Source organism: Balaenoptera borealis (genome assembly GCF_965194805.1).
Source record: "Balaenoptera borealis genome assembly, chromosome: 3".
NCBI lineage: Eukaryota > Metazoa > Chordata > Mammalia > Artiodactyla > Balaenopteridae > Balaenoptera > Balaenoptera borealis.
Window position 1 is genome coordinate 63,428,252 of NC_138866.1, and position 26,600 is coordinate 63,454,851.

Sequence of the window (26,600 nt, forward strand, 5' to 3'; positions counted from 1 at the left end):
TGTTCAGTTTAAGTCGAAGACTCTGGAGCAGACGCCTCCTGCGTTCTCGCTACTGTCCTCAGCCGGCTTGGGGAAAGACTAGAGGCGCGGGACTTCCGGAGAGGGGCGTGGCGTATGCAGATAGAGAGGCGCGCAGAAGCTCCTGGTCCCACTCCGGCTGGGCTTCCGCGTCCTGCGTGTGGACAGCCGAGGACTCGCGAGGTTGTTCCCGGGGTGCGCGATGCCGGAGCGAGAGGCATGCAGGGGCGGAGGGCGCGGAGAGGGCGTGAGGGAAGTGAGCGTGCGTGAAGAGGTGGGCGATCGCGAGGGTGTGGGGCGAGGGTGGGCAGGAGGCTCATACTTACCTGGCAGGGGAGATACCATGATCACGAAGGTGGTTTTCCCAGGGCGAGGCTTATCCATTGCACTCCGGATGTGCTGACCCCTGCGATTTCCCCAAATGTGGGAAACTCGACTGCATAATTTGTGGTAGTGGGGGACTGCGTTCGCGCTTTCCCCTGGTGTTTGTGTGGGTTGAATGATAGACCAGTTTTTGTCATCAACTGACCAAGAGTTAGCGTACAGCGTTGCAATATCGGCTTTTAGCGTTTACTTTAAGGTTTACGGGCGGTTGCGAGCGCTGTGACGTCTGTCCGTAATCTTTTTTTCCCAACGGGGTAGGTACGCCCCGTGGTGGTGTGGAGAGTCTGCAGTGTTCTCAGCTGTGTAATGAACCGCAGTTGAACGGCAGTCTTTTTGTGTAGCTTATTGTTTCCCCAACTGCTGAGCGTTTTCTACTATTGGGCTTTGCGGGGTGTTCATTAATAGTCTGAGTGCTGTATGGTAGTGCCGAAGTGGGCCCGTACGGAACGCAGAATGAACGGTAGCACATACTGCCGTTTGCCGTAGTACGAGCGAAAGCAGCTTATTATATATACCAAGGAAATTAAGCATGGGTAAAATGTCAGTTACGCCACTTCCTGTGAAATGCGGCAAGTGATATATGTATGTTCTGCTTACTTTCTGAAAACAGACCCCCACCGCCCTCGGGAGCAGAGAGTTACGGAGAACTAAGTAGGGAGTATGGGACTTACGAGGGACAGAATACTACATGTAAAATAGGTAAGTAACCAAGATTTACAGTGTAGAACGTTATATTCGATATGTTAAAGTAACGGCCGATGGAGAACCATCAGAAGCTGTATACCGGAACCTGTTATTACAATGTTAAGAATGACTTAGTTTAATGAATAGAAGAAAAGAAACCACGGTCTTCCCTGAGAGCCCAGTAGTGACGACTGTTTACTTCCACTGCCATAGACCTGGCTTCAGTCTCCGGTTGGGAAAGTAGGATGCCGATAGCCGACGGGCATGGCCAAAGAAACATACGTGTCTATATACACATACGTGTAAAACTTACTGATGTCAGGCTTAAAAACAAAACAAACGTTCTCAGCAGCGTTTCGCTTTGAGTCCAGGTACGATTAATCATAACCAGAGCCAGGCTTATCCATTGCACTGCGCATGTTGACCATTGTGATTTCCCCAAGTGTAGGAAACGCAAGTGCATAATTCACGGTAGTGGGGGCCTGCGTTTGTGCTCTCCTGTTTTTTGTAGGTTTACTTTTTTTTATTTATTTTTTTTAAACCTTCGTCATCATGCTGTGTGTTATGTCCTCATGAGTTACTTAGGACTGGGATTTGTACCTTTTGACATGCCCTACCACAAATTTTATCAACCTCCCACAGTATCCACCCTTGGCAGCCACCAATTTGCTCTATGTAGCGAATCTATAAAACTGAGTTTATAGAGATATATTTTTTTTTTCGCTGCGTTCGGTCTTCGTTGTTGCGCGCGAGCCTGCTCTAGTTGTGGTGAGCAGGGGGCTTCTCATTGCAGTGGTTTCTCTTGTTGCGGAGCATGGGCTCTAGGCACGTGGGCTCAGCAGTTGTGGCTCACGTGCTCTAGAGCGCAGGCTCAGTAGTTGCGGTGGACGGGCTTAGTGGCTCCGTGGCATGAGGAATCTTCCCCGACCAGGTCTCGAACCCGGGCTCCGCTTTTCCTATGTCATCGGGAATGTCCGAGCCGAGGGTTGGTGAGCTGATACTGATACTCTTCTGTCCAGAAGCAGCGAAACACAGAATTTCACTCTTTTTATTTTTTATAAATTTATTTTTTTATTTTTGGTGGCGTCGGGTCTTCGTTGCTGCACGCGGGCTTTCTCTAGTTGCGGCGAGCGGGGGCTTCTCATTGCGGTGGCTTCTCTTGTTGGGCAGCACCGGCCCCGTAGTTGTGGCACTCGGGCTTAGTTGCTCCGCAGCAGGTGCGATCTTCCCGGTCCAGGGCTCGAACCCGTGTCCCCTGCATTGGCAGGCGGATTCTTAACCACTGCGCCACCAGGGAAGACCCTCACTTCTTATTTTTACAGTATTGAACAGCTCTGCGCCTCTCGGCAGTTTTCCTCTTAAACCACCCCCTCCCCACCGGAAGAAAAACATCATTTTGACCTCAACTTACATAGTTTCACTACGGAACATTAAGAATATTGTATACACTTTCTCACCCAGTTGCAGCCTCACTGACCTACAGGTACGCTTGACACACTTTCTTTTTTCTCACAGATTTCCTCTCCTGCCATCCTCCACTCTCACCGCATAAACTCCTAATCCCTCAGTCCCTTGCTTCCCACCGCAACCAGCGTTGACTCCCCAGGCCATTCCCGCAGCCTGTGTTGCTCCTCTTCCTCCGTCTCAGAGCATAAAGCATCATCCGAGGGAAACCCCAGACTGTCCACTGCTGGCTTGTCTCTGCCACTAGGCGTCTTCCCGTCGCACCTTTGCGGCCCTCAGGCAGGAGAGGGTTAAGAAGTTTTATGAATGCCACAACTCACCAGGGCTGGCTATTTTCATCAGGGACTAGCAGTGAGCTGTGGAATCAACCTCTCAATTGTTCTGGACGTACGAAGTAAATCCCTCCCGTATGACCTCGACGGAGTTAGCATACATTCTTTCCCTGATCTGTACGTTTTGTTAGTGAGAAGACCCCTGGACAGTCATCAACTCACGAATACACGTATTTAGTAAGCACCCCTCCCCTCCCCACGCTCATGTGCAACACACAATTGCTGCTTCCTGTCTCCGCCCACCCCGTCAGTAAACCAAAGGGCCAAGGGATGTACTTTCCACTGTACTTCCTTCCCAGAAAAAGGCCACCTCGGTAGAAACACATTCGCTGACGGATGTGTGAAAAACTGTGTAGCTTTTTGCTCTGAACTTGCTATTTTTTTAGCATTTACACAGCATCTTCACATTTCCAAAGCACTGTACCAACATTTATTAATCCTCACAACACCCCTGTGAGGTAGGTCAATATGTCTTTCATGGTAGAGAAAAAGGCAGAGAGGTCGAGTGAACCTTGTCATTTCCATTGAGAAATCACTATGTTTGGGGGTAATTAGCCCTCAGGCGGGTTTCTAGTTTGTTACTTTCTCTTGAGCTTGTGTGGCCTCGAGGAGCTTAGGGCAGGTTTCCTTGACCTCCTGGTTTCTCTAGATGTACGCCATGTCCTCTGTGGTGGATGTGGGACCTTCTAATTCCCGGCGGAGACACGTCGCCGTTGGTGGTCCGGGGGGCGTGGGTGCGCGGCGAAGAGTCGGGACCGGAGGGGCGATGGGGACGGCTGGAGTTCGGGGCGCCTGGCGCCAGGGATTTGAGGGTGTGAGTCGGGGCTCGGGTCTGGTCTCACCTTCTGGTTTTGGTTTCGCAGCCCGACCGAACTCATCCCCACTGGCATGGTTATTATGAGGACCTTTCCCTCCTCCCCACCCCCATTAAGCATTTACGTAGTAAGATTTCCCCAGTCAACTTAAAAGCGATCGTTTTGTTCGTGGCGTCCTCTTGAGTTAGCGTCTCATCAACTACTTCAACACATGAACTGCTTCAAAACACACAACAACTAAACCTGGTGAAACCTAAAGGAAAAAAAGTCAAGATGTTAACATTGAAGTAAACAGGGCAAAGTATTACTACAAACTTCTTCCACTTCGTAAATTGTGCAGTGCTGGAGTTAAGTATATAATACCGGCAAACACAGAAGTTTTTTATTTTATTTTGGCCGTGCCGCGTGGCTTATGGTATCTCAGTTCCCCGACCAGGGACTGAACCCTGGGTCAGGCAGTGAAAGCCTGACTCCACTAGGCCACCAGGGAACTCCCCCACAAAGTATTTTAAAACACTTGAAACATTTAAAACACTTAAAATTTGTAAAAAATAGACGATTATGTTTAATAGTCAATTCACGAGTTCTGAAATAGTCCGTTTAATCCATTGAACTCTCATTTTGTTTTTAGACGGTGAGACAAACACACTTTTGTTTATTTTTTTGGCCCGTGCCAGGCATCTTGCAGGATCTTAGCTCCCCGACCAGAGATTGAACGTGGGCCCCCTGAAGTGGAAGCGCGGAGTCCTGAAAACCGGACCACCAGGGAATTCCAAACACAATTTTTAAGACTGTAAACTGAGACCTTTTATATCCCAGCTACTCTGCCCATTGAGAGGTGTATCTACCCCTCTCCTGGAATCTGGACTTAGTGACTAGGCTGACCAACAGAACGAGGTCAAAGTAATGTTCGGGGGATTCTGAGGTTAGGTCAGCAGAAGGCTTGCAGCTTCCTTCTGGGCCTCTGAGAACCCTGTGTGGGAGACTTGAGCTGTGAGTGAGAAGGCTGACAACTCTGGGGCTGCCATGTTGTGAGGAAGCTGCTGGTTTACGAACTGACTCCCCTCCCTCACTAAGGAGAGAGTAAAGAAAGAGGCAGGCCACTCTAAGTTGGTAGAGGGCAGGTTTAAGAGGCAAGGGAACTTACTAGGATTGTCTTGGGCGCTGAAAGAGTAGAAGATCTCTATCCCTGGCAGCCAATTCTTTTTTTTTTTTTTTAAAGGTCTCTTTTTAAAAGAATTTTTATTTTGGTTGCACTGGGTCTTAGTTGCAGTAGGTGGGCTCCTTAGTTACAGCTCGCTGGCTCCTTAGTTGTGGCATGCATGTGGGATCTAGTTCCCTGACCACGGATCGAACATGGGCCCCCTGCATTGGGAGCGCAGAGTCTTATCCACTGTGCCACCAGGGAAGTCACCCAGCCAATTCTTAAAAGTTTATACAGAAGCCTTAACTGGGTTGTCAGGTATACTGTCCAGATGGTCTCAACAACACCCTACTCCCTCAAGCCTTCATCATTTGGACAGCTCCCACTGTCCGAACAGGGGAGGAACAGGAGGGGAACAGGAGGCAGAGTGTACATTGCAAGGATAGGGGAGCAGATGAGGAACCTTGATTGCCTGAGTCCAGCTCAAAGATCAACGAGTGGTCACAGCCCACCAATCATCTCCTTCAACAGAAGCCCAAGGCTTTGTGGAGAACGATGCATGGAAAAGAGACATGCTCAGGTTTTAGTCCCAACCCGAGACCCTAGACATTGGGGATCAGAGTAATGCCTTTCAAAATTGCAGATTTGGATAAAAATAGATGAGTGTTTTTGTTTTAAAGCTCTTAAGTTTTGGGGTGATGTTTTTGTGCAGCAATAGAGAAATGGAAGAGGGAGACAGAAGTAAGCAAACAAATAAGTAACATGGAGTTGAAGGGGGAAAAGTGGATTTAGGGATAGAAAAGATGGGATGGAGAGAAGAGGGTGGGGTTGAGGGCTTACAGTTTTTGACAAGGGGCTCAGGGAAAGCCTCTCTGTTTCAGTTTGCTACATACTCCTGCTTTTCTTTGCTTGCTCGTCATTAGCATATGTAACCCCCAAACAGCCACCAAAAATGGCAGGATCAGCCCCTGAGTTTACTTGTTCTGTTACCAGTTGTAGGATTACAGCCCACTCCTTAGAATCTCTAATTCTTTTTTTTTTTAATAAATTCGTTTATTTATTTGTTTATATTTTTGGCTGCATTGGGTCTTTGTTGCTGCGGGGGCTTTCTCTAGTTGCGGCGAGCAGGAGCTACTCTTCATTGCAGTGCGTGGGCTTCTCGTTGCGGTGTCTTATCTTGTTGCTGAGCACGGGCCCTAGGCGCACGGGCTTCAGTAATTGTGACATGTAGGCTCAGTAGTTGTGGCTCGCGGGCTCTAGAGCTCAGGCTCAGTAGTTGTGGTCCACAGGCTTAGTTCTCCGCGGCATGTGGGATCCTCCCGGACCAGGGCTTGAACCCGTGTGCCCTGCATTGGCAGGCGGATTCTTAACCTCTGCACCACCAGGGAAGTCCCAGAATCTCTAATTCTGAATTTTAAGTTTATGGGAGTAAATAAGTAGTGACTCAACTTTTGTGGATCAGAATGAATATGGATGTAAGGGCACATCCTTGAGGAGGGCCACAATTCTCAGAAAAGGAAAAATGGGTTCCCCAACAGGTGCCTCCTTGGCGGTCCAGTGGTTAGGACTCCGCGCTTTCACTGCTATGGGCCTGGGTTCAATCCCTGGTCAGGGAACTAAGATTCCACAAGCCAAAGGGCATGGCCAAAACAATATATATATATATATATATATATATATATATATATATGCATACATGTATATACATAAAACTTACTTCTCTCCCCTCCCCCTCCTCCTCCCCTCCCCCTCCTCCTCCCCTCCCCCTCCTCCTCCCCTCCCCCTCCTCCTCCCCTCCCCTTCCCCTCCTCCTCCCCTCCCCCTCCTCCTCCCCTCCCCTTCCCCTCCTCCTCCCCTCCCCTTCCCCTCCTCCTCCCCTCCCCTTCCCCTCCTCCTCCCCTCCCCTTCCCCTCCTCCTCCCCCCCCTTCCCCTCCTGCCCACCACCTCCCCCTCCCCGCCCCTTCTCCTGGCTCCTCCCCCGCTTCCTCCCCCAGCCCCTCGCTTGGAAGATCTGCGCAGGCGCGCAGTGAGGGCGCGGACGTGCGGGCGGAAGTTGTGCTGGAGCGCCTTAGGAAAGGGACCTGCGGAGAAAGCAGGTACTCTGCCGACGCCTGTGGACGGTATCGGAGGGGGCAGGCCGCCATGAACCGCCTCCAAGATGACTATGACCCCTACGCAGTTGAAGAGCCTAGTGACGAGGAGCCGGCTTTGAGCAGGTAGGCCCCTACCCCACCCCGGTCCCCGAGGCTTCGGGCCGAGGCCAGGCCTCAGCCTCCCCCTCTCGCTGCGCTTGCCGGACCTGTACGGATCCTCTGTCCAGCGGTTCGGGCCCCTGTGGCGCCCCGCTGTCGCCTGTGGGACGCCGAGGGGGGTCTGGTGAGGTCGCGTAGCCACGGGGGAGGCGGGACCGACACTGGCGCGGGGAAGGGGCACATTCTGGAATTAACGCGTAAGATTCAAAAGCCGTGAAATCGAATCCTGCTTCTGCAGCTACTAGCACTGTGACCGAAGGCAAGTCCTTTATCGTCGGTTTCTCATCTATAAAAAGGAAGTATAATAAGTATATCACGAGTATGTTGTGAGGCACATGGGACTTACTGTGAAGTGACCATCATGAAGACTAAACTGCAATAAACAGAAATAAAGGGGTATTTAACTTTTTTTTTTGAGCACCTATTGTATGCTTGCTGTGGGCTACAGAGGTCAGTCATAAGATTTTTGTCTTTGACAGGTTTAACGGTAAAGTAGGGGACATAAGATATATATATCTCGGAAGATATATGTCTCGGAAGTAAACTTGTATCTCAGAAGACCACTGTAGAAGAAGATGACCTGGGATAGTCACAGATGAAGTTCTATGGGAATTTCCAGAAGGGACGGATTAATCCTATCTGGAGGAAAATTGCAGTTATGTTGACAAGAGATTTCCAGGAAAATTTAGCCATTTTTTAAGCTGTCAGCAGATCCTGTTCGTAAACTTTAAAACATTCTGTCCAACTAAGCTTTCAGTGAAACTGCCCTTCTTTCAGTCACAATGTTTCCTTATATTATCCTGAGGCGGGGTTACAGGCGTGGGAGATCACACTGCTGCGAAGATTTCTGTTGTGGGGAGTGAGGATGGATTCCAAGATTCCCTTATGAGGAGTTTCAATTAATGGGTCCAGTTTGTGAAAGTAGGCCTCAATTAGTAATTCAGTTTGATTGGATTCAGTGTTTCCTGAACTTGAGCTATTCTGTCATTACCATCCCCGTATTCACCCCTCTTATTATTTATTTAATCTTTTTCTTTAAGTTAATTTACATTTTTATAGTTAAATGTCTTATTTTTTGCCTCACGGTTTGCAGGATCTTAGTTCCCCGACCAGGGATCGAACCTGGGCCCCCAGCAGTGGAAGCACAGAGTCCTAACTACTGGACCACCAGGGAATTCCCATGTAGTTAAATGTCTTTAAAGAGGCTTTATATTCCTGTGACAGTTGCCACTGGTAAGGTAACTGTAAAAATAAATACTTTGAAAACAAAACAGTATTATTAGGCAGTATTGCCTGCTCAAGGCTCTGAATCGAATGCTCATTTTAAAAAGGGAGATTGTTTAGAGAGGCGTTTAAGAGGTGTCTCTCAGGATTTGATTTTACCATACCTAGAAGCGAATCTTTTTAGCGTATTACTGTTTCATGGAAGCTGGCAGAACACATGAGTCTTCTGAGTTGGAGACACCTGACAGCAGAGCATCCAGCATGAGCATCATGTTTGTGTTGGTTGCTCTTACTTCCCAACTCCTGTAGGGGTTACATGGAGAGGCCCAGATGGGTGCTACACATTGATTGGGTTGGTACCATGGCTGAGGACCACTTGAGCTTGGAGAATCCACCTCTTTTACAGCAGGCAGTAAATATGCCACTAGAAGCCAGTAACCCCTCCTCCCACCTCCCAGTTGTGATAATCAAAAATATCTCTAGCTATGCCAAATGTTCTCTGGGGGGCAAAATTGCCCCTCAGTTGAAGAGTACTGGGGTAGTTCAAGGGTAATAGTGAGAGGTAAGGCTGAAAAGATAGGTTGAAACCAGGTTGTGGAAGGTTCTTTTGAATGCTGTACTTAGAGTTTTGGTCATGGATGATTTTCTTTTGGATTTGGGTAGTGATGTGATGAGAGTTCTTTAGGAATAACATTCTTGCAGCAGGGTTAAGGGTGGAATGAAGCAGAAGAGTTTTGAGACCTGGAGATCCTTAGGCCATGGTGGTACAGGCAGAGTTACGAGGACCTGAGTGAATATAGTGGTAATGGAGAAAGGGAGCATGCTGGTCAGGATGAGGAATGTCAGATGGGGAATTTTCTTGGGAGTAGAATCTGGATAAGGCCTCTATCATTAGCAAAATTGATTGGTGTGAATTGTATTTTTCTTATTTACCTTCTGCTTGAGGCTCACAAGCATTGTTGTAGAAGAGAAAAATAGAGAAGCAAAACCCAGGAATAGTCTGTAACCGTTCATCAGATCATGAATAATTGAATGTTATGTGTGTACTATTGATTATAGTAGAAAAGTCTTAGGCATTTCATCTTGGTAACATTTCATTCCTTCTGATATCTCGTTTAATTCTGTCATACTGCTGTTGATGGGGAAACCCAGGCACAAAAGGCCAAGGAAATTGGCAGAAATTGCTCAGGAGAATTTGGAATATAATTTAGCCCTCTCTCTCTTTTTAGTTCTCTGTAGCACTATGCCTTTTAAACTGTAATATTTACTTACTGTCTGTTACATTTTGTGTGGATGTATTAGCTATCTATTTGTTACATATATTAAGTTTTATTTAATTATCCAGGGTTTAAAACAAACTCCCAGTTCTGTGAGGTAAATTTTTCATTGCTGATGGAATTATGAATTGGCGCAGTACTCTTGGAAAGTAGTGTGATAATTCTAGAAGTCAGAAAGATGTTTGCATCTAATTTTAGACATTTAACCTAAGGAAATCAACAGAAACAAAATTATATATACATAGATATTCATTGTAGTGTTTAATAGCGAAGAGAAATAACTGTACAGCATCTGCAAGAGGAAATGTTATGCAGACATTAAAAAATATATTTGGAAATATGCAGAAATGGTTGAACTATTAAGTGAGAAGAGCTGTATGTAATGATAGCTGAATCAAATGCAACCTTATGAAACTTAAATTTGTTGGGCAGTGAGATGATAGGCATTTGAAGTTATTTTAATTCTTTAATATTTATATTCTTTATGATTTAAATGTGTTCTAGTTCTGAAGATGAGGTGGATGTGCTTTTACATGGAACTCCCGACCAAAAACGAAAACTTATCAGAGAATGTCTTACTGGAGAAAGTGAATCCTCTAGTGAAGATGAATTTGAAAAAGAAATGGAAGCTGAATTAAATTCCACCATAAAAACAATGGAGGACAAGTTATCCTCTCTAGAAACAGGTAAACTTTTAGTTAGATACTCATATAGATAGTTTTCTAAGTTCCATAATGGCAGGGACCCTTATTTGTGCTCTGTTGTGCCCCCAGCACTTTCAGTAGGTGCTCAGTAAATACTTATTGAATGAATGAATAAATGTGCTTGGCAACCTGAGCGTAGTTTCCTTTCATTGCTAGTGAAGAAGTTTCCTGTGTTGCTGGAAAGAGACTGTTTAGCATTGTTTACTTGTATGATTTCCTTCTGTAATTTTTACCTCAGGATAAAAGAAAAAAAGACACACTAGCTTATAGAAGTATATTTAAGGTTATATAACACTGATATAGCAGATTCAATGATGTGTCACCACAAATTCCTGTCTCATTTTAGTAAGTAATGAAACATACTTCATTTTGATACTTGGTTTCTATGTAAAATATATCTGACTCGAAAACTTGTCTGTGAAGGTAGGACTCCTCAGAATTGGTTTCCATGTTGTTATGCTATATATTAACTGTTAAGAATTGAAAGCATATGTAATAATGATAAAAGCAAAAGCAGATGTTAATTAAGAGGAAGAATTAGGGATGCAGGCATATGATGGCATAAGTATAGGTGATGTCATGGCACTAGGCACAGCTGAGGAGAGGAAGAATGTGTGCTTGACTCATTCTGCCTGACTCTTTGTAGAGCTCTTATCCTCTTTCTTCTAAAGTTCCTTAAAACAAGATGTTTATTCACTGTTCTCCACAGTATACTTCATGGCTGAAAGGTAGAGATACATATGCTGGCAATGTGAAAATATGGCTATTTTATTTAATTAGATGTGCTTTTATCATTATTTATATATGCTTTCAGTCTCTTTGTGGGAAGGGAGAGAGAATAATTTTCTCATGATTTGGAACAGTTATTCAAGGAGGGGAAGTTCTCTGTAATTGCATAGGGCACAGAAATCCAGTAAGTCATTGATGTGAAAGTATTTTTCCACCCAAATGAAATTGGGAATGAGTTGATATCACTTTGAAGTGATGGAAGAATATATGGAGTTTTTTTCCTTGCCAATCCAGTATGGTTCAGTTTTTAAACTTCCCTTATCGTTTGACTAGGGTCTTCCTCAGGAAATGGGAAAGTTGGAACAGCTCCAACAAAGTACTATGACGATATATATTTTGATTCTGATTCTGAGGATGAAGACAAAGCAGGTAAGTAACACGTTTACCAGGTTTAGCAGTTATATTTTATGAAGGAAGGTTTACCTAGCAATTATTTGATATTAGGTTTTCCCTTTGAGTTTCATCTTTTAAGAAATTGCAGGCAGTTGATGTGAAAACAAAAGCAGGATTGCGCATAAGAACAGTTGGGAACGCACCTGAGGACAGGGACTGAGGGTGGTGCTGCAGAGGCACGTCTGGGGAGAGGAAGAGTGTGTCCTGACTCAGTACCTCTTTCCTCAGGGCTCTTGGCCCCCTCTTCCTTCAGGTTCTTTAGCACAGCAACATTTGCTTTCACAACTGCAGATAGTTTCTAGATTTTACTCTCTTGCAGAATTTTCCCTAACTTGTTGCTTTTTTTAAATCAATCTCTCTGTTCTTTGGAATTGATTTTGTATAAATTTGAGCAAAGTTGAACACAATGACAAGAGCTAAAACTAACTTAATTATATCAGTAATTATGATGGAATACACAAATAACAAATTTATATGGTAAACAATTTTATTTTTCATTTTTTATTTTTTTTCAATTTTATATTTTTATATGTTGTTACATTAACATTGACCTGCCCAAGTAGGTCTAGTGTATGTGGATGACCATAGTGTTTTTTTTTCACTCATTTTTGTTCTGATTTCAGTAGCATTTTATGTATGAGAACTTATGGAGAATTTAAGACATCAAAAATAGTTTCTAGGGACTTCCCTGGCGGTCCAGTGGTTGGGACTCTGCACTTCCACTGCCAGGGCCCAGGTTTGATTCCTGGTCAGGGAACTAAGATCCCACAAGCCGTGCAGCATGGCCAAAAAAAAAAAAAGTTTCTATTCTTGACTCACTTTGAGTGGCCTTTTTGAGACTCTGATGTCTCATTATTTGAACTCAGTCCTGACCTTTTTATTTGGAGGAATAGTTTAAAATATTTTTTTAGGAAAATATAACTAGAAAAAATATGTACCTTAGGAAACAGGTTTCTTCATTTTGTATAAAAGAGGTGTGGATTTTAGACATGATACTTAGCCATATCGTTAACATTTTCAAAAGTAGCACAGGTGTCCAAGAAAAAGAAGAAGAAACAACACAGAATTCCAACAAATGATGAATTACTATATGATCCTGAAAAAGATGACAGAGATCAGGCCTGGGTTGATGCACAGAGAAGAGGGTAAGAACTTAAATTTAAAATTAGAATCTTTACGAAAAATGATTAAAAGATGATTTTCGCTATATTCACATTTTGAGTGTATGTGTATTTGTTTATACAGACATGCATAAAGTTTGCGGAAAAACTGCTGAATAGTTTATTTTTTTAATTAATTAATTATTTATTATTATTTTTTTTAATTTTTAGTAATCTTTTATTTATTTATTTATTTTTATATTTATTCTTGGCTGTGTTGGGTCTTCATTTCTGTGCGAGGGCTTCCTCCAGTTGAGGCAAGCGGGGGCCACTCTTCATCGCGGTGCGCGGGCCTCTTCATTATCGGGGCCTCTCTTGTTGGGAGCACAGGCTCCAGACGCGCAGGCTCAGTAGTTGTGGCTCATGGACCTAGTTGCTCCGCGGATGTGGGATCTTCCCAGACCAGGGCCCGAACCCGTGTCCCCTGCATTGGCAGGCAGATTCTCAACCACTGTGCCACCAGGGAAGCCCTGAATAGTTTATTTTAAAAATGAAAAGCAAATTTCAGTCAGACCATTGGTTTTTTATTTATTTTAAAAAATATTTATTTACTTATTTATAATTGAAGTATAGGTGATTTACAGTGTTGTGCTAATTTCTGCTGTACAGCATGGTGACTCAGTTATACACATACATACATTCTTTAGGCCATTAGTTTTTTAAAAACTGTTGTTGAATTCAGACTGCTATAGCTAGTCAGTCTCTCCCTTTAAGAAACAGAACTGACTTTTTTCAAATAAACAATTTAAAATTACTTCGAGATTAAGAGTTTATGTGGGGAATTCCCTGGCGGTCCAGTGGTTAGGACTCCACGCTTCCATTTCAGGGGGCACGGGTTCAATTCCTGGTTGGGGAACTAAGATCCTGCATGCCGTGGTACTGCCAAAAAAAAAAAAAAAAAAAGTTTATGTGGATAAACAGTGGATGTTATGTTTTCTACTTGAATGCTTGAATTGTTGTTTTTAACTATTTACAAATTTGATTTTTTTTTAAGTTTAAAATTTTTTTTATAGATCTTTATTAGACTATAATTGCTTTACAATGTTGTATTAGTTTCTGCTGTATAACAAAGTGAATCAGCTATATGTATACACATATCCCCATATCCCCTCCCTCTTGCATCTCCCTCCCACCCTCCCTATCCCACCCCTCTAGGTGGACACAAAGCACCGAGCTGATCTCCCTGTGCTATGCAGCAGCTTCCCACTAGCTATTTTACATTTGGTAGTGTATGTATGTCAATGCTACTCTCACTTTGCTCCAGCTTCCTCCCGCCATGTCCTCAAGTTCATTCTCTATGTCTACGTCTTTATTCCTGCCCTGCCACTAGGTTCATCAGTACCTTTTAAAAAAAAAAAAAAATTAATTAATTAATTTATGGCTGCATTGGGTCTTTGTTGCTGCGCACAGGCTTTCTCTAGTTGCGGTGAGCAGGGGCTACTCTTCGTTGTGGTGCGCAAGCTTCTCATTGCAGTGGCTTCTCTTGTTGCGGAGCATGGACTCTAGGTGCATGGGCTTCAGTAATTGTGGCTTGTGAGCTCTAGAGCACAGGCTCAGTAGTTGTGGCGCACGGGCTTAGTTGCTCCGCGGCATGTGGGATCTTCCTGGACCAGGGCTCGAACCCGTGTCCCGTGCATTGGCAGGCGGATTCTTAACCACTGTGCCACCAGGGAAGTCCGCCTTTTTTTTTTTTAGATTCCATATATATGTGTTAGCATGTGGTATACAAATTTGATTTTTTAAAGTTGAGGTAAAATTCACATGACATAATGTTAACCATTTTAAAGCAAACAATTTAGTGGTATTTAGTATATTCACAATGTTGTGCAACCACTACCTATATTTATTTCAAACCATTTTCATCATCCTAAGAGGAAACTCCATACTCATTTTCAAATTTGATTTGATAAAGGCTGATTTATCATAAAAGTGAAAGCTGGGCAACTTACCACTATTTTTCCCTAACCTAGCTGTGCTTCAGAATCACCTGGTGAGAATGAAATGCAAACCCTTGAGTCCTACTCTAGGAGGTTTTGATTCCGCTAGGGTGGGGCCCAGGAATCTGTACTTGTCAAGCCCAGAGGGCTTGTGTTGTTATGTGGGTCTTTGTGCACCACCCTTTAGCTTCCACCCTCCCACTTTGTCCTTTTCCTCTCCTAGTTTCATCCATGCACCACTTCCTCCAACTGCCCCATGCATTTATGTGATGAATATTTTTCACACTCACAGTGTGAAATGAACATTTTAAGTGCTATGAGTGCTATTGAAATAAAGCTTACGGTCTAGCTCCATATTCTGGTTAACAGAATTTGTCATGGAAGTAAGATGGAATGTATTTTCATTCTTATATAATCTTGAGAAGAAATAACATCTTATTGACTTATTCACATTCCTGTGTCAAGCAGTAGTTGCCTTTTAAGACCACAGGAACCAGCTTCAAATAATGAATTCACTACATTTTAAGCACCGCAAGGACAGTGATCATACCTGTCTTGTTCAGTGCTGTATGCCAAGCATCTTGCACACTGCTGTACGGGCACTTAGCACCTATTGAATGAATGATTAAGTTATTTTCTTGGGGTTTGGGTTTTGAAATTCGCTAAGCATTGGAGGTATTTAACAACAATTATGAAATATATACCACGTATTCTCAGTATTTTTCCCCACAAATATTTAAAGAGTTCAGGAAGTAATGCCAAATGATTTGCATTTTGCTGTTCAATTTTTAGGTGTTTTCCATAAGCCCCTTTTAAGAATATATACTTTTATACTTTAGTGTCTTCATAAACAGATTCATGCTTTATTTTTTCAATCGGCAAATATCTGTTGAGAATTTACTATATGCCAGACACTGTTCTAGACTCTTGAAATACAACAGGGAACAAAACAGACCAAAATCCTTAGGCACTTAGAGCTTACAACCCTTGCTTTTTTTTTTTTTGTAATAACTTTTATTGAAATATAGTTGATTTACAATGTTGTGGGCTTCTTTTGTCTTTTTGGCTGCATTGGGTCTTTCTGGTGCGCAGGGGCTTCTCATTGTGGTGGCTTCTCTTGTGGAGCACGGGCTCTAGGCACCGGCTTCAGTAGTTGTGGCACGCAGGCTCAGTAGTTATGGCTCGCGGGCTGTAGAGCACAGGCTCAGTAGTTGTGGTTCACGGGCTTAGTTGTTCCACGGCATGTGGGATCTTGCCTGGCCAGGGCTCGAACACGTGTCCCCTGCTTTGGCAGGCGGATTCTTAACCACTGCACCACCAGGGGAGTCCACAACCCTTGCTTTTTAAATGTAGCTTTATTGTGGGTTTTTTTTTTTTTTTAATTAGTAGACTGTTATTTAGAATAGTTTTTTTTTTTTTTTGAGAAAAGCCAACATAAGGCACTTTCATTGCAGTAATAAAACTTGAAACTCATATGTAGTCCTGGGGGTAGCGGTAGGGATGCGGGAGTAGGCAGCAATTTCTCTCACCAAATCACTACACAGGACAGCAAAGGGGTGAGAGGGGGGAAGGAGAAGCCAGCAAACTCTGAGATCAGCAGGGGGAGCTGAGCATCAAAAAACAGGAGATGCTGAAGCTGTGATGACCAGCATCATTTTCTTAAGACAACACTCAGGGATTTGTCATGATGGCTGGGCTTTCATGGGTGTTAAGTGTCTACAAACAGCACCTTCAATTTAACTTTTGATTGAAATTCTTAAAATTTAGGAAGTGGATCTTGGATAGCTATGAGATTACAAAAGTCCTAAATATCCATTAGAAAAACCAGAGGATGGAAAAAAAAAAAAAAATCCAGGCCATGAAGAAGGCGTCAGAGGTCCCTGCTGGCCCAGGGATAGACACCTGTAGTGTCCAACATCTTAGTGAAAACGATCTGCTTTCAAAACGCAGAGGGTTAAGGGGAGGGTGGGGTTGGGACAGTGGAGGCAAAGGCTCTCCCCTTCCCACTTTAGTTTCGGGTAGGGCTTTTAATTCCGCCCGAGGACGTCGCTTAAATTGGAGAATAATTTGGCCCTCAAAAGCACCTCAAATCTGCTATGGCTTTGCAGTGCAACAGCAAGAATGTTTAATATATAATAGATAACACTTTCATCCAAAAAAAAAAAAAATAAAATATAGATTCTTGCCCCCCCCCAACAATTCCTATTCTAAAATTAACCCATTACTTGTGCTGTTAATACTTGAATAATACGTAACTGGAAACCTAGATCCAAAGGACTGAAACTCAGTGTTCACCCCCAAATGAAAACAAACTAAAATGGGTAACTTGAGGTTTAAGGCATATAGTTCAGGTCAACACACATACAAGGAGAAAGGGGAAGAGCAAAGCTGGTGACAACACATTCGGTCAGGGAAGATATTTATACAGAGTGTAGTGGAACATCAGGAAAAGCTCCGTACGGACTCGCTGTGCTCACCTGGAGGCACCAGATCCTTCCATGGCACATCCAAGAATGGGGAGCTCAGGGAGGAGGCCATTCCTGTCATTCCAGTTTTAGAAGCTCCATGTCAAAGATGAGAGTGGCGTTAGGTGGGATGATGCCTGGGTGCCCAGTGGCACCGTAGGCATAGTCTGGGGAGATAGCTTGGCTCTCTGACCCACGCTCATCTGGGCAACCCCTTTTCCCAGCCTCGGATCACTTCCTGCTTGCCCAGCACAAACTTAAAGGGCTTGTTTCTGTCCCAGGAGGAATCCAGTTTCTTTCCATCTTCAGGCATCCCCGTGTAGTGCACCACACAGGTCTGGCCGCGTTTTGGGAAGGTGCTCCCCTCTCCGGGGGAGATGGTCTCTGCCTGCACTCCCATGGCAGTGGCAGTGGCAGTGGACGCCGGGCGGGCAGGCGGCGCGGACCGACAGTGGGTCTGGTGGCGGTTCCGCGGCTGTGCCAGAATAGTTTTAGGTGCACAGAAAAATAGAGCCGATGATGCAGAGAATTGCCATGGTATCCCCACACTCGCTGCAACAACAGCAACGCACGAGTCTCCCCTGTTGTTAACGCCGTGCGCTAATGTGGTACATTCGTCACAGTTAATAATCGATGCATTATTGTTAACTAAAGTCCCTACTTGATTCATATTTCCTTAGGTTTTTTTTCTCTTTTTTTTAAAATATCGTATTTTACCTTTGGATAGCAATTGTATTTAAAGCACATTCATCTCTGTCACATTATTGATCCTGCACCATCCCAGTGAAGCCCAGTGGGCTTCAAATGACCCTATTTATTTATTTATCTGTTTATCTATCTATCTATCTATCCACCACGTGGCTTGCAGGATCTTAGTTCCCTGACCAGGAATTGAACCCACACCCTCGGCAATGCAAGTGTGGAGTCCTAACCACTGGACCTCCAGGGAATTCCCTCAGATTTCCTTAGTTTTTACCTAATACCCATTTCTGTTTCAGGAGCCCATCTGGGATACCATGTTACATTTAGTTGTTATGTCTCCTTAGGCTTTTCTTGGCTGTGACAGTTTCTCAGACTTTCCTTGTTTTTTTTTTTTTTTTAATTTTTTTATTTATTATTTATTATTATATTTTTTTATTTTTGGCTGTGTTGGGTCTTCGTTTCTGTGTGAGGGCTTTCTCCAATTGCGGCAAGTGGGGGCCACTCTTAATCGCGGTGCGCGGGCCTCTCACTATCGCGGCCTCTCTTGTTGCGGAGCAGAGGCTCCAGACGCTCAGGCTCAGTAGTTGTGGCTCACAGGCCCAGTTGCTCCGCGGCATGTGGGATCTTCCCAGACCAGGGCTCGAACCCGTGTCCCCTGCATTAGCAGGCAGACTCTCAACCACTGCGCCACCAGGGAAGCCCTTTCCTTGGTTTTGATGACCTTAACAGTTTTGAGGAGCACTGATCAGGTATATTGTGGGAGGCTCCTCTATTGGAATTTTTTTTTTTTTTTCTTTAGCAGCGGAACTCAAGTTTATTAAAACAGCTATGACAAGTATAACAAAATCTACATCTGCCTGTGCTAGGCCAGTGTATTTCTGTACAAACAACAAGATAACGCTAGATAATTACAGTTAATACTTTGAAAGCATAGTATACAAAACAACATATCTTCATCAAAAAAAAAAAAACAACCCTTCATAAAAGTGGGGAAAAAAATTCTCCCTGCACCCCCCAAAGGAGGTCTTCACAGGCTGGCCAGCTCCATCCCAACTCTGAGGTATCAAAGGAGTTCCAAGTGCAAACTGAAGGGATGAACAAGCAACTCCCCGACTCCCACATCCGTTAAACGCACAATCCAGCTGATCTTGTGGCAGAGTGCCTTTTCGTGGAATGATTCAACAATCATAGATAAAAAAATGAAGAATTCTTCGCGAATTTGCGTGCCATCCTTGGCGCGGGGGCCATGCTAATCTTCTCTTTATCGTTCCAATTTTAGTATATGTGCTGCCGAAGCGAGCACTGGAATTTATCTAATGGTTTTCTCATGATTAGACTGGAATTAGAGGTTTTGGGGAGGAAGACCACAGAGGTAAAGTGCCGCTTTCATCACTTTGTATCAAGGGCACATACTATCAGCGTGATTTATGACTGTTAATGTTGATCTTGTTCACTATAGTGAAGTGGTATTTGTCAGGTTTCTCTACTGTAAAGTTACTCTTTCCACCCCTTTCTGTACCATGCTCTTTGGAAGGATGTCACTATGTTTAGCCTAGACTTAAGGAGTCTGGAGTTATGCTCCTCCTCCTTGAGGGGAGAGTATCTTCATAAATTATTTGTAATTCTTGTATATGAAAGATGTGTCTATTCTCCCCCATTTATTTATTTATTAAGTCATTTATGTCAGCATGGACTCATGGGTATTTATTTATATTTTGGTTATAATTCAATACTACTTTATTTTGATGCTCTAATTGTTTTGGCTTCAGTCATTGGGAGCTCTTTCAGTTGGCTCCTGTGCCCCTTTAACATTCCTGTCTCATTGTGGGTTTTTGGTTTTTTCTTTCTGAGCGCCTCCTTACTTTCTGGCCCTACAGGATATTCCAGGTCCATCTTGTATGCCCCATTCCTGGAATCGACCATTTCTCTAAGGGGTACTGGTTTCTTTTGTTGGGAGAGTGGCATTAGAAAGCAAGATTTGGCTTTAATGTGTTTCCCCTCTTCACCTTCTTTTTCTGTTCTAGCTACCATGGTTTTGGAATACAGCGGCGACGTCAACAACAACAGCCTTTTCCAAATAGTGATGCTGTCTTGAATTGCCCTGCCTGCATGACCACACTGTGTCTTGATTGCCAAAGGTAACGGATAAAGGGTAGCAACACACACACACACACACACACACACACACACACACGAAAAAAACCACTTGGTAGTCCTTGTTTAAATCAGAAATAGACTTTTGAGGTGCTTAGGAATTCTGATAAAGTTCTGTCCTCATATATCCCTGGTGCTGCATGACTAATCTTTATACAAATAATTTTCATTACACATTGTCTGTTATAAATAGGTTTTCTAATAAAGTACTTGCCAGTGCTGACAAGGGTTCAGTAAAACTGCATATATGTTGTGGAATGACAAAATCTCTCAAATACACTCATTTTTTTTTCTGTTGTGATAAAATACATGTAACATAAAATTTACTATTTTAACTGTCTTAAAAATTTTGCTGTAAAAGAGTACTTCATTTGAATATTCAATTTATTGTCAACTAGACCATTTAAAAATTTTTTTAAATTTAATTTAAAAAATTAATTTAGTTTTTTTTTTAATTTAGTTTTTAATTTTTTAAAAAATTTCAAATTAATTTTTATTTTATTTATTTATTTATTTGGTTGTGTGGGGTCTTAGTTGCGGGAGGCGGGCTCCTTAGTTGTGACTCAGGCTCCTTAGTTGCGGCATGTGAACTCTTAGTTGTGGCATGCATGTGAGACCTAGTTCCCTGAGTAGGGATCGAACCCGGGCCCCCTGAATTGGGAGCATGGAGTCTTAACCACATCACCACCAGGGAAGTTCCTATTTTCATTTTAAATAAAGCTGTTTTCCCAGCTTTATTGAGATGTAATTGACATACAACATCGTATAAGCTTAAGGTATACAGTGTAGTGATTAGATATTCAAATATATTGCAGAATGTTTACCACAATAAGGTTAGTTTACCACAATAAGGTTAGTTAACACAGCTATCACCTCACATAGTTACCTTTTTTTGTGTGTGTGTGGTGAGAACTCTTAAGATTTACTCTCAGCAGTTTTCAAGTATGCAGTACAGTATTGTTAACTGTAGTCATCATGCTGTACCTTACATCTGCAGAACTTATCCATTATAAGTACCTTTTGACCACCTTCATCCATCTGCCCTTCCCCACCAACCAACAGTTACTTTGTTTCTATGAGTTCAGGTTTTTTTTTTAGATTCCACATATAAGTGAGATCATACATACATACATTATTTGTCTTTCTCTGTCTGACTTTTTTTTTTTAAAAACGTAGATTTTATTTATTTATTTATTTTTGGCTGTGTTGGGTCTTTGTTGCAGCGTGCGGGCTTTCTCTAGTTGTGGCGAGCGGGGGCTACTCTTTGTTGTCGTGTGCGGGCTTCTCATCGCAGTGGCTTCTCTTGTCGCAGAGCACGGCCTCTAGGCGTGCGGGCTTCCATAGTTGTGGCTCGAGGGCTTCAGTAGTTGTGGCTCCCGGGCTCTAGAGCACAGGCTCAGTAGTTGTGGCGCACGGGCTTAGTTGCTCCGTGGCATGTGGGATCTTCCTGGATCAGGGCTCGAACCCGCATCCCCTGCATTGGCATGCGGATTCTTAACCACTGTGCCACCAGGGAAGTCCTCTGTCTGACTTTTTTTACTTAACATAATGCCTTCCAGGTTCATCCATGTTCTTACAAGTGGCAGGATTTTTTTTCTTTTTTTATGGCTGAATAATATTCCATCGTATATACGTACCATATTTTCTTTATTCATTCATCTGTCGATGGACATGTAGGTTGTTTCCATGTCTTGGCTATTGTAAGTAAGGCTGCAGTAGGTTTTTGGGAGGAAGACCACAGAAATAAAGTGCCATTTTCATCACAATATGTCATGGGCACAAACTATTAACATGATTTATGACTATTAATGTTGACGTTGATCGACTGGCTGAGGTGAGAGCCCGGATATCTCTTTGAGATAGTGATTTCATTTCCTTTGTATACATACCCAGAGGTGGGATTGCTGGATCATATGATAGTTCTATTTTTAACTTTTTGAGGCTCCTCCATACTGTTTTCCATAGTGGCTGTATCAATTTACATTCCCACAAGTAGTACACAAGGGTTCACTTTTGTTATTTCTTGTCTCTTTGATAATATCTTTTCTAACAGGTATGAGGTGATACCTTATTGTAGTTCGGATATGTAGTTCCCTGATGATTTGTGATATTGAGTACCTTTTCGTGTGCCTGTTGGCCATTTGTATATCTTTTTTGGGAAAAATGTCTATTCAAGTCCTTTTCCCATTTTTTTTTAAAAAATAAATTTATTTATTTATTTATTTATTTTTGGCTGCGTTGGGTCTTTGTTGCTGTGCACGGGCTTTCTCTAGTTGCGGTGAGTGGGGGCTGCTCTTCGTTGCAGTGCGTGGGCTTCTCATTGTCGTGGCTTCTCTTGTTGCGGAACACAGGCTCTAGGCGTGTGGGCTTCAGTAGCTGTGGCACGTGGGCTCAGTAGTTGTGGCTCGCGGGCTCTAGAGCTCAGGCTCCGTAGTTGTGGAGCACAAGCTTAGTTGCTCCGCGGCATGTGGGATCTTCCCCGGCCAGGGCTCGAACCTGTGTCCCTTGCATTGGCAGGCAGATTCTTAACCACTGCGCCACCAGGGAAGCCCCTTTGCCCATTTTTTAATCGGATTTTGTTTGTTTTTTGCTGTTGAGTTGTATGAGTTCCTTATGTATTTTGGATATTAACCCCTTATCAGATACATGATTTGCAAATATTTTTTACCATTCCATAGGTTGCCTTTTTATTTTGTTGATTGTTTCTTTGCTATGAAGAAGCTTTTTAGTTTGATGTAGTCCCACATGTTTATTTTTGCTTTTGTTTCTTGTGCTTTAGGTGTCAGCTCCAAAACTTCATTGCCAAGACCAATGTCAAGGAGCTTTTTCCCTGTTTTCTTCTATGAGTTTTATAATTTCAGATCTTATATTTTAGTCTTTAATCTATTTCAAATTAATTTTTGTCAGTGGTGTAAGTTAAGGGTCCAGTTTCAGTTTTTTGCATATGAATATCCAGTTTTCCCAATACCATTTATTGAAGAGACTGTCTTTTCCCCATTGAATATTCTTGACTTCCTTGTCAAATATTAGTTTATGGTGTATGCATGGGTTTATTTCTGGGCTTTTGACTCTGTTCTGTTGATCAATGAGTCTGTTTTTATGCCAATCCCATACTGTTTTGATTACTATAGCTTTGTAGTATAGTTAGAAATCAGGAAGTGTTATGCCTCCAGCTTTCTTCTTCTTTCTCAAGATTACTTTGGCTATTTGGGGTCTTTTGTGGTTCCATGACAAATTTTAGGATTTTTTTTCTATTTCTATGAAAAATGCCATTGGAATTTTGATAGGGATGACATTGAATCTATAAATGGCTTTGGGTAGCATGGACATTGTAGCAATATTAATTATTCCATTCTATGAAAACAGGATATCTTTACACTTATTTGTGTTTTCTTCAATTTCTTTCATCAGTGTTTCATAGTTTTCAGTGTATAGATCTTTCACCTCCTTGGTTAAATTTATTCCTAAGTATTTTATTATATTTGATGCTGTTGTGAATGAGATTGTTTTCTTAATTTCTCTGTTAGTGAAAATGCAACAGATTTTTGTTTATTGCTTTTGTATCCTTAATCTTTACTGAATTTGTTTATTTAACATTTTTTTGGTGGAGTCTTTAGAGTTTTATATATATAAGATCATGTCATCTGCAAACAGACACAATTTTACTTCTTCCTTTTCTATTGGGACACCTTTTCTTTCTTTCTTTCTTCCTTTCTCCCTACCTCCCTTCCTTCCTTCCTTTCTTTCTTTCTTTTTTTTTTTTACCTGATTACTTTGGCTAAGATTTCCAGAAATATGTTGACTAGGAGTGCTGAGAATGGGCACTCTTATCTTGTTCCCTATTTTAACCATTTTAAGTGTACAATTCAGTGACATGAACTACAGTCACAGTTGTACAGCCATCATGACTATCCATTTCCAGAACTTTTTCGTCACGCCAGACAGAAACTCTGTACCCATTTGACAATAATTCCCTATTCTCCACCCCTACTCACCCCAGCCTCTGGTAATCTCTATTCTACTTTCCTTTTTGGATTATTCATTGCTAGTGTATAGAAACACAACACATTTCCATGTGTTCATTTTGTACTCTGCAGCTTTGCTGCATTAATTTATTAACTCTAATAGTTTTTTTGTGTAATCTTCAGAGTTTTCTACATATAATATCATGTCATCTGTGAACAAAGTAAATTTTACTTCTTCCTTTCCAATTTGGATGCCTTTTCTTTCTTTTTCTTCCATAATTGCTCTGATTAGAACTTCCAGTACTTTGTTCAATAGAAGTGGTGAAAGCAGGCGTTTTTGTCTTGTTCCTTGTCTTAGAGGAAAAGTTTTCAGTCTTTCATCATTGAGTATGATGTTAGCTATGAATTATTTATTTATTTATTTATTTATTTATTTATTTTATTGGCTACGTTGGGTCTTCTGTTGCTGTGTGCTGGCTTTCTTTAGTTGCAGCGAGCGGGGGCTACTCTTCGTTGTGGTGCGAGGGCTTTTCATTGCAGTGGCTTCTCTTGTTGTGGAGCACAGGCTGTAGGCACGCAGGCTTCAGTAGTTGTGGCACACGAGCTTCAGTAGTTGTGGCTCACAGGCTCAAGAGCACAGGCTCAGTAGTTGTGGCACATGGGCTTAGTTGCTCCGCGGCATGTGGGATCTTCCCGGACCAGGGCTCGAACCCGTGTCCCCTGCATTGACAGGTGGATTCTTAACCACTGTGCCACCAGGGAAGCCCAGCTATGAATTTTTCATATGTGGTCTTTATTGAGGAGGTTTCCTTCTATTCTTAGTTTATTGGGTGTTTTTATAATGAAAGTGTTGAATTTTTCAAATTTTCTTTATGCATCAGTTGAGATGATCATGTGGTTTTTTTCCTTATATTCTATTAATCCAAATATACTTTTGCCGTTTTCCTCTCCTTTTCTTTTCTTTCTTTTCTCTTTTTCTGGTAGCCTTATAAATATCTAACTTAATCCATGTTCTGAATCATGTTAACTGAAATTAAATGATGATGTTAGGTGGTGGATTTGTTCTAGTCACTAATGGGTAGCCAGATGTAATTTACTCTTATTAGCTAGCTTGAGGTTTCTGATCATCTGCAACAATTAATTTTTGTACTCTCCATATGAGCTCTTAAGCTTTTTGTATATAAATTGACACCTAGAATATGAAATAAAGAAAAAGTAAAATATCTTTGTACTTAAGTTGCTTCTCTTTTAAATTAAACCATGTTACCATGTTACAGGGTTCCTATACCCAAAAGAAGTTGCTTTGTGATCTAACAGTAGAAATTGGGCTTGGTAAAAATTGTGTTCCATATTAAGAAAGGATTCCAGTATGGTGGAGTATAAATGAAATTTTTATGACTTCATCTTGAGAAACATCAGCCTGGTAGTGGTGGTGGTGGAAGAGGAGATGATCAGCATTCAGAACTAATGAAGGCATAACTTGACTTCACTGTTTTTAACCAGATAGATATTTCTGTTGCATGAGGTTTAAGGGGGAAAAAAAGGAAAATAACTTACTAAGTCGAGAAAGAAGTAGGAAAATATTAAGTGTATGAGGAGAACAAAGAAAGCATTATCTATTCTTTAGACTGTTGGAGTAAAGCCAAGAGTGGACATTATAAATAATGTCTGACATTATCAAATAAATCTGACATTATCAGATGCTCTTTAAGCTTTTAAAACTGTAGCTTTTACTAAAATAGTGACCAGAATGGCACTACGTGGTAATGAGAGGAGGGCAGAGTCTCAGGTCACAACAGGAAAAAGACACAGTCAAAGATTTTTTAAACATTACCTCTCAGGTTTCCAATAGCTTTTCTTGTCTAAGTTGGAAGAGCAAATCAAAAAATTTTTTTCTGAGATAAAAGTTACTTTTAGAGCAGTAGAAAAGAGGATATATTCATTAGTAACTGTTACCAAGTCTCCTCCTGTTCTTAAAATAACTCTTAAAAGCTCTTTAATTTCCCATTTTGTTCTCTTGTTTTCACTTTGGTTGGTATTTCAGTAAGTTTTTGGTATTCTCACATTTTTTCTAAATGTGTAACTATTAAAATAGAATGTAAATCCAAATTCTCCATTTCATTTTCCTCTTAGGCATGAATCATACAAAACTCAGTATAGAGCAATGTTTGTAATGAATTGTTCTATCAACAAAGAAGAGATTCTAAGATACAAAGCCCCAGAGAACAGGAAGAAAAGACGAGGCCATAAGAAGATGAGGTCTAACCAAGAAGATGCTGCGGAGCAGGCAGAGACAGGTGTGGAAGAAATCTATCACCCAGTCATGTGCACTGAATGTTCCACCGAAGTGGCGGTCTATGACAAGGATGAAGTCTTTCATTTTTTCAACGTTTTAGCAAGCCATTCCTAAATAGCTAAGTTGGCATTTAGTTGCCCAATACCGTATACAAGGCAAATACGGACAGTTATATTCCTCCTGCCTACTCATCTCAAGTGACATTCTGAGCGGTTATTTGAGGAAGCAGTGTTTCATCTTTATCTTTTTGAAAAAAAATGGTTATCTGCCTTCATCCCTCCCCTTCCTTTTTAAAAAAAAATTTTTCCCCAGCTCTGATGGGACTCGTTATTCATTCTCTTTTTGATAGATATTTGGAAACTGGGGCTTTTTATTTATTAAAGCTCTTTAGAATTAAAATGTTCTGGAGTTACAGGTAACTTTTGTTTCAGAGTGTTATT

General features: G+C 42.2%; 1 protein-coding gene and 1 pseudogene across 7 annotated transcripts; one reads left to right on the forward strand and one right to left on the reverse strand.

Annotated features, from left to right (window-relative positions):
* On the forward strand, positions 1–26,579 carry EAPP (E2F associated phosphoprotein). Of its 6 annotated transcripts, none has more exons than XM_082384208.1 (8): positions 12–292; positions 1,013–1,101; positions 6,837–7,058; positions 10,100–10,281; positions 11,362–11,457; positions 12,506–12,626; positions 19,770–19,883; positions 25,998–26,579. In XM_082384208.1, exons 3-8 carry the CDS (start codon positions 6,985–6,987, stop codon positions 26,272–26,274), a joined length of 864 nt encoding a protein of 287 aa, XP_082240334.1. In that variant the 5' UTR covers positions 12–292; positions 1,013–1,101; positions 6,837–6,984; the 3' UTR covers positions 26,275–26,579. The 6 variants fall into 6 exon arrangements, with proteins under 6 accessions (XP_082240339.1, XP_082240334.1, XP_082240335.1 ...); XM_082384209.1 differs by having other exon boundaries at positions 12–235; XM_082384210.1 differs by having other exon boundaries at positions 12–201.
* On the reverse strand, positions 14,002–19,763 carry LOC309625095 (peptidyl-prolyl cis-trans isomerase FKBP1A pseudogene; annotated as a pseudogene). The gene has a single exon. The product of its transcript is annotated as a peptidyl-prolyl cis-trans isomerase FKBP1A pseudogene (transcript).
* Positions 26,580–26,600: the final 21 nt, after the last annotated feature.